The 11840-nt window shown below is 36.8% G+C and overlaps 1 protein-coding gene and 1 pseudogene across 1 annotated transcript, besides 2 other annotated features; one reads left to right on the forward strand and one right to left on the reverse strand. All coding sequences in view use genetic code 12, as the record gives it.

The window, feature by feature from the left end:
- Nucleotides 1–277: 277 nt before the first annotated feature.
- Nucleotides 278–1270, reverse strand: CD36_35590 (gag protein, putative; the record flags this gene model as incomplete). The annotated part of the gene is made up of 1 exon (XM_002422497.1): nt 278–1270. One exon carries the CDS (start codon nt 1268–1270, stop codon nt 278–280), a length of 993 nt encoding a protein of 330 aa, XP_002422542.1.
- Nucleotides 338–1728: a mobile genetic element (truncated LTR and Gag ORF (subtelomeric)).
- Nucleotides 1729–3658: 1930 nt separating this feature from the next.
- Nucleotides 3659–4450, forward strand: CD36_35600 (annotated as a pseudogene).
- Nucleotides 3659–4450: a sequence feature (Similar to C. albicans YRF1, (HPR5;~incomplete sequence; stop codons; apparent frameshift; probable pseudogene).
- Nucleotides 4451–11840: the final 7390 nt, after the last annotated feature.

Here is an 11840-nt window from a genome sequence, read left to right on the forward strand (position 1 = left end):
CATCTGTAACTGTGTTGCACCCGTACGGTATGCCGATTGGTGTGTGCACGACACAGCCAATATAAAAAGAGAAAACGAACAACGAAAAAAAAAAAAAAAAGACCAACAACAACAACTACTCTTCACCAGAAGGGGGCCCAGTCATGGGCAAACACCTTTCAAAGAGTAACTACCAAGACAACTTATTATTGTTATCCCAGAATTGAATTTCTGAAAGTCACGAGCTTCCTGCTCACGGGTTTGATTGATGCCTTGTGCTGTTTGCTGTTCATGTCTACTAGCAAATTGATTGAGAGTTTCCATAGTCGTTGTATGACGGTGGGCGTGGGTGAGAATAGTCAATTCTGTTGACAGAAATATCGAGATTGGGGGATGATGGAAAAGGGGCGTCCAGGAAGATGGACTGTAATTGAGAGAAGAATGAAGATAGATCTTTCGATTCTTGCAACGAAGACGGTTGAAGCATGTACTTTAATTTCTTTTCAAGATGGCCATAGACAATATTCCTAATCACAATATATTTGTGGGGAAACTCTGCAAGTTTGGTGGCAGCGGTTTGTGCTTTGGTTAAGTAGCTACCGATGGGCTGTCCTGCTACTGGAGCGAGAGCGATGAAGTCTAACCATAAAGCACGATCAATGGCAGGAAGGTCGCAGACTGTGGCAAACATAACAGCAATGTCATACCAGGTAAGTTCAATTCCAGAAGGTTTGCTAGCTTCTTGAGCCAAGAAGGCCTGCCCTAAATCACCGTTGAGGTAAGGATGAATATTCTGAGCCCAACGATTGTATGGTACACCTTGGGCAATAAAATGCCGTTGAATATTGAGCAACTTTTGAATCTGTTGCTTGTCTTGAGTACCAGAAATGACGCAAGCCGATTGAAAGGAGGGGTTCTTTAAGATGTAACCCAGTGTTTTGGCCTGGATTTGGCGGTCTGCTGTTTCTGGGTCGAGGATAATATCCTTTAAATAGACACGAATGGTCTTTTCAATATCGACAATGGGCTTGTCTGCTGGCTGTTTCATTTGTTGATTTAATTGTGCTAATTGCAACTTCATGGAATTAAATTCTTTGCTGAGATTTTGAATTTCCTTGATTTGATCAGCGACGACTTGGGAAGCATTGTCAGCAAAATTTTTAGTATCTTCTTCCAATTTGGCTTCCTTGTTAGCTGTTTCGTCTTCTTCATGTTTGAGTTGAACCATTTCGCCTTCTAATTGATCCTCGAGTTTCTGTTCTTCAGCATGGACAAACTCAGCGGTCTCCATTTGGTCCTTTTGGATTGCTTGAGCGATGGCATTAGCTAAGAAGTTCAGAACAGGGTCCTTTCGTCAAAAACTTAATTGAATCCGGAGAATCTGCCAACGAGCGGTAAAAACAATAAATGGAATAAACAAAGTAAATGATTAGAACTATTTCGAAGACTAAAACAATGAGATGGAACAATGGATAATATTGTCCTAAGGGATCTCCGAAATATAGAATATCAACGTTTGGTACGTGGAAAAGTGGGAATGAAAAAATCGATTTTTTCTGATGTTTCGATACTTCTTTCTGAGACCGTAGGAAACACTTCTACATCGTAGGAGGGTGTAGTTTGTATAGTTCAATAACTCTTAGGAACAAACTGTTAAGGATTACAAAGGTTATAATCGAAAATATATATTGAAGTATGAATTGTTGTTGAAAGAAAACATATATAAAACTATATAAAAATAACCATCTACCCGCGCATTTTTGACCACATGTGCTAACAAAGTTTGTTAGGTTGACCACATGTTTTTTTCTTGACCACATTTCTTGACCACATGTTTGTTAGCACTTATAATTTGCCCAATTTTAGTGGTAGCGCAAAAATAAGGGTACCATATGAATCTACATAACCCAGGGAGATAAACTATATAGTTTTTAGGTTTATAACTTTACTATACACTGAGTTGTTGTCGAACAGAAAAAGGTCAAAAATTCAGGGGCAACAGAAAAAATGATTTTTTTGCGCGCACGACCCGAAAAATCAGAATTTTTTGAAAAACAGCGATTTTTGGTCATTTTTGGAAGAGCACAGGAAAAGCAGTACAAGAGGTGGTAAACTGATAGTTGGTAGAGTGCTAGCTAGGTCAATGAATTTGTGGTTGGAAAATGAACCATTGTTATACCCTTTTTGTGTGGCAAGTTATTAATGATTTTCTTTGACCACATGTTTTTAGGTAGCGCCGAGTTTTGACCACATTTTTTTTCTCTGGTTGACCACATTTTGGGTAGCGCCAAAGAGCGCAGATTTGAAGGCCCACTGATTTTTTGACCGCAAGTTTGACCGCACGTATTCTTTGACCACAGGTTTTTTGAGCACTGATTTTTTCTTTGACCACAGGTTTTCTTTGAGCACATCTTTGGTAGCACTATTTTTGACCACACATTTTGTTTGAGCACTGATTTTTTTTTGACCACAGGTTTTTTCTATGACCACAGATTTTTTCTTTGACCGCAGGTTTTTTCTTTGAGCACTGGTTTTCTTTGAGCACTGGTTTTTTTTGACCGCAGATTTGACCGCACATATTCTTTGAGCACTGGTTTTCTTTGACCGCAGATTTGACCACTGATTTTCTTTGACCACAGGTTTTTTTTGAGCACATTTTTGGTAGCACTTTCTTTGAGCACTGATTCTCTTTGAGCACACATTTTTTTTGAGCACACATTTTTCTTTGACCATCTACCGCTACCCGCGCATTTTTGACCACATGTGCTAACAAAGTTTGTTAGCTTGACCACATGTTTTTTTCTTGACCACATTTCTTGACCACATGTTTGTTAGCACTTATAATTTGCCCAATTTTAGTGGTAGCGCAAAAATAAGGGTACCATATGAATCTACATAACCCAGGGAGATAAACTATATAGTTTTTAGGTTTATAACTTTACTATACACTGAGTTGTTGTCGAACAGAAAAAGGTCAAAAATTCAGGGGCAAGAGAAAAAATGATTTTTTTGCGCGCACGACCCGAAAAATCAGAATTTTTTGAAAAACAGCGATTTTTGGTCAATTTTGGAAGAGCACAGGAAGGGCAGAACAAGAGGTGGTGAATTGATAGCTGGTAGAGTGCTAGCTAGGTCAATGAATTTGTGGTTGAAAAACAAACCATAATTGCACCTTGTTTGTGAGGCATGTTATTAATGATTTTCTTTGACCACATGTTTTTAGGTAGCGCCGAGTTTTGACCACATTTTTTTTCTCTGGTTGACCACATTTTGGGTAGCGCCAAAGAGCGCAGATTTGAAGGGCACTGATTTTTTGACCACAGGTTTGACCGCACATATTTTTTGAGCACAGGTTTTCTTTGAGCACACATTTTGTTTGACCGCAGATTTTTGACCACACATTTTTCTTTGAGCGCTGATTTTTCTTTGACCACACATTTTCTTTGACCGCAGATTTTTTCTATGAGCACTGATTTTTTCTTTGACCACACATATTCTTTGACCACAGATTTTGTTTGACCACTGATTTTTGACCACACATTTTTTCTTTGACCATACTACTAAAGAAATTTATGAAATTTTAGAAGAGGACGAATATGAAGACAGTGATGAAGAGTTTGAAGAAGTTGTCGAAGAAGAGGTACTGGTCATTGAGCCAGAAACAGCAAGAGAGATGTTGTACAATCTTCATGTTTCAGATAAATTTTTTAGACTTGGTCCTCATACATTATATTACTACGGTTTGATCATTGAGGAAAGCAAATAAAGTCATACAATGTAGTAAAAAATAAAAAGATTATACAAAGTTTGGGTGACAACCCGTTGACCAAATTGGACAAGAATATCAGGCTCCATAACACCGACTTGTTTAAAATTGTCCAACCGAAAACCATGGAGGTTGATAGCGTTGAGGTTATGGGGACAAAAGTTTCGCTTGGTAATCAAAAGTACATCATTGTATATGCGTCCAAGGTTGCTGTTACGGGAACTAATTTCAGTATGAAACCTAATTTTGGTGACCGTGGTTTGCTGTCTCGAGGGTCTGTTATTCAACAGCATTTTGGTGATGTTATTTTTGGTGAAGAGTTGTATGCCAATGAAGTCACAACTGGTTTGGCTGATCAAGGAACTAAAGTTTTCAAGTATCTTTATGAAAAAATCAAAAATGATCCAATAGTCGCATCATACACCGGTTCGAGTGTTGCGTTTAGAGATGGTACCGATCGTTTTATAAGAAGAATACAATTGAACACACTTTCCCGGTATGCGACATTATTTGGCAAATTTTTGTCCTTATTAAATGCCAGTGGAACGTTGGAGCACTGCAAAGATGTTCAAGAACGGTTTACTGTTGATTGTTATCAGAGTACTGAGTTGTTGGCTGAAGATATTACCAAGTTTATCAAAGACCAGTGTTGGCACTACTTTGTTTCGAGTATTAATCCCTTTGGTTTTATTCAATTTCAAGACAAACAATTATTAGTTATATGACCACGATACTCGATGCACTCAAATATCTTATTAAAATGAGTTTATACTTGATTTTAAAAAGGGAAGAATTTGAAGCATTTGCAAACTGTCCATACGTATGGAAACGTGATTTGGGAACTACAAAATTTTTTTTTGGTGCGAATTTTGTTAGTGCGCGATTTGGGAATTACAAGGAATTTTGGGAATTACAAATGGGAATTACAAAGATTTACCAGAACAAAAAGTACCAGTTCTGAGGAGGTGTGGAGGTGTGTGTAGGTGATTTTGGTGTGTAGAAATTCAATGCACTTGGTTTGAGAGTGATCGGAGCAGTGTGTGTAGAGATATGAACAGAAATAGATTTTTTTGGGAATTACAAAAACATGGTCATTTGTATGGGAAAAACATGTCGCGCGACTTTTTTTGTAATTCCCAGAATGTCGTGTCTAGCTTTCAGAGTGGTTTTTGTAATTCCCGGATTTAAGGGAGGGCAAAAAATGGGGATAAATCCGGACGAGAAAAAAGATTTGGGCTCAACTTGACAAAAAATCCGAGAGAAAAGTTATTTGAGGTTGAGGGTTGGGTTGAAATCTGTTAGCAAAATTAAACAAAGAATCACTGAACAATAAACAATGAAGATTAGAAGTGATATCAGAGAAGAAGAAAAGCAAAACAATTAACAAGAAGAGTCAATGGAACGTTGGTTTTTAAAAGTTTCAGGATTTGTGCAAGTAAAAACGGCGAAAAGAGGAGAAGTTTATAAAAGTAAAGGTATCTGCTATGACCTGTTGCTGTACAATGGTGGGTATTAAGGGAGGGCAATCTATAAGCAGATGTTAGTACTGGTTAGTACTTTTTAATGTCACACAACAACTCTTTTGCAACATGACGCGTAAAAAAAAGGGTTCCGGATTTTTGTAGATCTGTAAACAACAAACAACTATGAGTGATACCGAATTTGAGTATAACTTTAAAGGAGTTCAGAGGCTGAGCCAGGAGAGATGGGACGGTTAAAGTTGGGTAGCTAGGTCAATTAAGATGGGTTTTGTAGAATATTGTGTGTGGTTCGCTCTTTTTCACTGAGTTATTACGGCGTCAGAAAACAAGGTGGCAGGAGAAACAACAAAGGGTTATAGTGCAAGGATTAACGACTAGTGTCTTGATTGAGTAGTATGTGAACTATATAAATTGTGCTACTTAAATAGTCTCAAGAGCAGATATGTATGATGCAACGTGATATCAGCTACAATGACTATGGTGCGTGTTATCATAATAAGCTATTGGTGAGAGCATGTCTACTAGCTAACATGTAGAGCTATTTAGAGCAGATCAGAGCTGGGACTAGCAGAGTATTTTATTGATGTTGTAAGAATTTAGGTTCATTTTTACAAGAATGTTGACTTAAAAAAGATCAAAGGGGATTTTTTCTTCTGTGGGAAATCTCTTGAGGGTTTATTTAGACAGAAAACAATGTTTATTTAAGCTAGAACATTTTTTTCCGGATTAGGAAACGACTCTCCCGGTTGTCTAATTCGCGAGTCGACGAGCATTTACAGCTGGCAAAAAAAAAAAAAAAATGACAACAATCAACTAATACTCTTATTTTCTTTGTCACTTCACTATCACAGGCATGATAAAGCTACTACTGATATGAAAATGGAGAAACGGAATACATGAAACTTTGAAATAAAGCAGAACTGATATTAGCTAGGAATGCTGGATTCTGAAATGGTTTAGCAAGGATGGAACTTATTGGCAATGTTCAAACTCAAATCTAACACAATTGGCTTAATCTAAGATGGTCTGAAATTGCACATCTGGGGGGAGAGACAGTAATATTTGTTACTACAAGAAGTGTTACTATCAGAACATGATCGGTCAAGACAAGAAAAAGAATTGTACTATTCATTGTTGAGAAAAAGATAGAATGTTTTTTTTTAAGGAAAGACAGTTTCAATTGATTCAATGGGTATATCTCAGTGTTCTGGAATAGATTGGCAGAGGACTCGACAATTGAAACAAACAACGTCCGGGAAGAATAGACAAGACAATCACACAGGAGAGTAGTAATAACTTCTTGTTGCATATACTTCAATTCTTTGGTTCAAATGTCAATCAAAATTGTCAGTCTGGTAATGTTCAGTGTCAAACTAATCTGGGATCTAATGCAATTGGCTTAATCAAAGCACATGTGGAGGGAAATGCAGTCATATTTGCAAGAATTTGAAGTGTTATCGATTTCGTGGCTAGCCAGGGAATATACGAGAAGAAGTTGTATTATGCATTATGCATTGTTGAGAAATAGACAAAATGCTCTTTTTCAAGGAAAGCACTTTCAATAGATTCAATGGCAATATTGCAGTGTTCAGAAACAGATTGGCAGAAGATTTGACAATTAAAAGAAACAACGTCCGGGAAGAATAGACAAGACAATCACACAGGCATGAATTTGGTGCACTTGCTTAAATTCAATGGCTATATCTCAGTGTTCCGGAATAGATTGGCAGAATATTAGAAAATTGGAAAAGACATCATTCAGCAAAAATAGACAATCACACAGGAGAGTAGTAATAACTTCTTGTTGCATCTACTTCAATTCTTTGGTTGAAATGTGAATCAAATTTGTCAGTTTGTTAAATCAACATCACAATTCATGGAGAAGTCGAGGAAACTGTTAAACTTGTCATAATTCAAAAATTGATAACAAGAGAAATGATTAATAGAGAAGAATATGACAATGAAATTGGGAAGAGTGAAAGAGTAGGAAGTTATTGACAATGAGACACAATTACGAGCAGAACTCACGGAGCATAAATTGGAGTCTAGGTTAACTGCTCTCAAGCTATAAGGGATCTGTAACTGAAATAGTATTGGTAACTGAAATATATCTGATTTTTCTAAACAAACAACAGTATTTGATCTGTGAACTCAAAAATAAACAAACTCCGTGAACTCAAAAATGAACAACTAAATTTGATTCTTTTGTGAATTAAAATAAATAAACAATTTGTTTATCAACCTGGAAGTAAATAAACAACTCAGTTAGTCTCTGAAGCTCAACATAGATTTACTGCTCTAGACGTTCTCTCTAAATCTATATTGCATCTCTAACTGTATTGTATCCGGTTCTTATGTGACTAAACGAGCAACAGTATTCTGTCTATGAATAACTAAATTTGATTCTTCTCTGAATTAAAATAAACAACTCTATTTGTCTCTCGACTTGATCACAAATTAACTGCTCTCTCTAAATCTATACTGTATCTCTAACTGTATTGTAGCTGATTCTTTTGCGACTAAACAAACAACAGAATTCTGTCTGTGATCTTAACAATGAACAACTGATTCTTCTCTGAATTAAAATAAACAACTCTATTTGTCTCTCAACTTGATCACAAATTAACTGCTCTCTCTAAATCTATAATGTATCTCTAACTGTATTGTATCCGATTGTTCTCTGACTAGACAAACAACTCTATTTGATCTGTGATCAATTCTATCTGTTAACATAAAAATGAATTCGATTCTTTTGTGATTTAAAACAAAGAACTATGATTTGTCTCTCAAGCTCAACACAAATTCACTACTGTAAACGTTCTTTCTAAATCTATTCTGCATTAAAAACTGAATTAGCATACGTACAGGATAATTGGGGTTCTCAAGGTTATCTTATGATCTCTATATAATGTGTTGTTTCTATACTATGGATTGTAGCACTCAAAAGAGACAAGGAGATTTTTGAACATCTAGATATCTAGGTGATCTTGCAAATCCGGAAACTAGATAAAACAGGGCGTAGAGCTGTTCAGATGTGGGTTTATTATCTAATAGAGCATTTATTTGATTTAGGTTTATTTTTGGTGAGAAAGTTGGGCGAAATTTTTTTTGGGGGTGGGTCAACACAATATTGTACCTGGTTCCGGTGAGAATTTTGCTACTGTGATGGAGGAGAAGTTGGACAGGGGGGGAGAGGGAGTGGATGTGAACACAGACTTAGATCTAAAGTGGCTCTCTATATTTGTAATGTGTCTCTGAATTGTCATTGGTAACGAACAATTGGGGTAGGCATATCTTGAAAGTTAGATCGTATAAACAAGAGAATCAAATAGAGGAATAAGACAGATTGTAGTGAGTCTGGATTTTGATTCAAAGCAAATGGGTCTATATAATGGGTTGGGAGGATTAGATGAATTTGAGCTTGACGTACGGATGCTTAGCTGCCTGGGTGTGCAGAACATGAGATGTAGAACAAGGCTGTATAATGTATAGTAAAATGAGTTATAGAGAGTGTAGTAACTGATATAAAGGAAATGGGTCTATATAATGGGTTGGAGTTGAACGAGGGTAAGATGAATTTGAGCTGGACGTACGGATGCTTAGCTGCTTGGGTGTGCAGATAGTTTGGGAACAAGGCTGTATTTGCAAGTGTTTAAACATGATGAGTATTGGTTCTGGTGTATAATAAATGGTAAGACAAACAGAAGATGAATAATCTAGGACAAATGGAACAAGTTGAATAATCTAGGACAAGTCACGACAAAGACAAGTAATCTAAAACAGTTAACGACAAAGGTAAGTTGAAATTGTAGGATAAGTGACAACATGGAGAAGTTGATTAATCTAAGGCAAGTGACAAAGACGGGACATAAACAAGTTGATCAATTTAACACAAATGGCAAGAACAAGTAATCTAAGACATGTGACAAAAACAAGTGATCTAAGACAAGTAACAACAAAAACAAGTTGAATAATCTAGGACAAGTAACAACAAAAACAAGTTGAATAATTTAGGACAAGTTGGCTAGCCTGGGACATGTCATGACAAATATGGGACAAAACGTGACAAAAACAAATTTATCAATCAAGAACAAGTAACGACAAAGACAATATGAAAATTCAAGAACAAATGACAAAAAGGGCAAATTGAACAATCTTAGACAGTTAACGAGGAAGACAAACTGGGTAACACAGACATGTCACGACAAGGATTAGACAAGGACATGTGAATGGGCCTGGGGGTTGTTAGGACGTACGGATGCTTAGATGGTAGGATTTTTTTTGGAGCGTGGGAAAATGGCAAAATGGGAGTTTCTAGTTAGGGGATAGAGTGGATTAAACAAAGATAAAAGTCTATAGGTAATCGAAGGTCAAGAATTGGGAGAAGGAGTAGTAGGGGAATGGCGACACGTACGGATGCATTAGTGGTGGCAAGAGTAATGGAGAAGAGATAGAGAGAATTTTTTTTCTGTGCGTGAGTCATAGTTGGGTGAGGGAAAAAAGAAAAAAGGTGTATGTCTGGTAATGAAAAATTTTGAAGTGGCGAAAAAAGAGAGGTGAAGATATTGTATGTGCGTGTAGTTAGGTGACACAGTTTGAGTTGGGAAAAAAAATAGGGGTGAAAATATTATTTGTTGTGAGCAGAAAAAAAAAGAGTTAACTTGGTGGCAAATTGTTAGTGCGCAGAAAAGTGGTGAGACACAAGTTTTTTTTTTATGACTTTTTTGGTGCGCGACAGAAGATAGTTGAAACAGAGTTTTTTTTTCTATGGTTTTTTTTGTGTGCGAGGAAAAGTGGTGAAACAGAGGTTTTTTTTCTATGACTTTTTTTTAGCGCGACAGAAGATAGTTGAAACAGAGTTTTTTTTTTCTATGGTTTTTTCTTAGTGCGCGGAAAAGTGGTGAATTGATAGTTTTTTTTCTATGACTTTTTGTTCGCGCGCGGAAAAGTGGTGAAGAGAAAGATTTTTTTCTATGACTTTTTTTGTGTGCGTCGAAAAGTGGTGAAGAGAAAGATTTTTTTCTATGACTTTTTTTGTGTGCGTCGAAAAGTGGTGAATTGAAGGTTTTTTTTCTATGGTTTTTTTTGTGTGCGAGGAAAAGTGGTGAAACAGAGGTTTTTTTTCTATGACTTTTTTTTAGCGCGACAGAAGATAGTTGAAACAGAGGTATTTTTTCTATGGCTTTTTCTTAGTGCGCGGAAAAGTGGTGAATTAGAAATTTTTTTCTATGACTTTTTGTCAGCGCGCAGAAAAGTGGTGTATTGCAAGTTTTTTTTCTATGGTTTTTTTTGTGTGCGAGGAAAAGTGGTGAAACAGAGGTTTTTTTTCTATGACTTTTTTTAGCGCGACAGAAAAGTGGTGAAACAGAAGTTTTTTTTCTATGGATTTTTTTAAGTGCGTGGAAAAGTGGTGAAACGAAGGTTTTTTTTCTATGACTTTTTCTTAGTGCGCGGAAAAGTGGTGAGACAGAGGTTTTTTTTGTATGACTTTTTTTAGTGCGACAGAAGATAGTTGAATTGCAAGTTTTTTTTCTATGGTTTTTTGTTTGCGCGCAGAAAAGTGGTGAAACGAAGGTTTTTTTTCTATGGCTTTTTGTTTGTGCGCGGAAAAGTGGTGAAGAGAAAGATTTTTTTCTATGGCTTTTTTGGTGCGCGACAGAAGATAGTTGAAACAGAGTTTTTTTTTTTTTTTCTATGGTTTTTTCTTAGTGCGCAGAAAAGTTGTGTATTAGAAGTTTTTTTTCTATGGCTTTTTGTTAGTGCGCGGAAAACTGGTGAATTGGAAGTCTTTTTTCTATGGCTTTTTGTTTGCGCGCGGAAAAATGGTGAAATGAAGATTTTTTTTCTATGGCTTTTTGTTAGTGCGCGGAAAAGTGGTGAAGAGAAAGATTTTTTTCTATGACTTTTTGTTAGTGCGACAAAAGTTTGTGGATTGCATAGTTGAGAAAATTTGTTATGGATTTTTGTTAGTGCGACAGAAGTTTGGTGTTGTATATAGTTTAAATTTGTAAATTTTTTGCGTGGATTTTTTTAAGTGCGCGACAGAAGTTTGTTGTTGTAAGAACAGCACATAATTTTGTTATGGCTTTTTTTGTGTGAGTGGAAAAATGGTGCGAGGCATAGAAAAGATCATTTTTCTGTTGTGGCAAAATGGAGAGGTGTAGAAGAGTAGTTATATGCAGTACCGCTTAGGGGGGGTATTTTGGGGGGTCACGAAAAGGACGAAAATTGGAGATCTGGGTCTCAAACCGGGTGCGTTGTGATTGTGGGGATTGGGGCAGTGTAATGGTGAGTGTTCGAAAGTGAGAAAGTTAAAATTCGAGGAGATAATGTTGTGTACGGATGTCTAACTTCTGGTGTACGGATGTCTAACTTCTGGTGTACGGATGTCTAACTTCTGGTGTACGGATGTCTAACTTCTGGTGTACGGATGTCTAACTTCTGGTGTACGGATGTCTAACTTCTGGTGTACGGATGTCTAACTTCTGGTGTACGGATGTCTAACTTCTGGTGTACGGATGTCTAACTTCTGGTGTACGGATGTCTAACTTCTGGTGTACGGATGTCTAACTTCTGGTGTACGGATGTCTAACTTCTGGTGTACGGATGTCTAA

Source organism: Candida dubliniensis, chromosome R (assembly GCF_000026945.1).
Source record: "Candida dubliniensis CD36 chromosome R, complete sequence".
Taxonomy (NCBI): domain Eukaryota; kingdom Fungi; phylum Ascomycota; class Pichiomycetes; order Serinales; family Debaryomycetaceae; genus Candida; species Candida dubliniensis.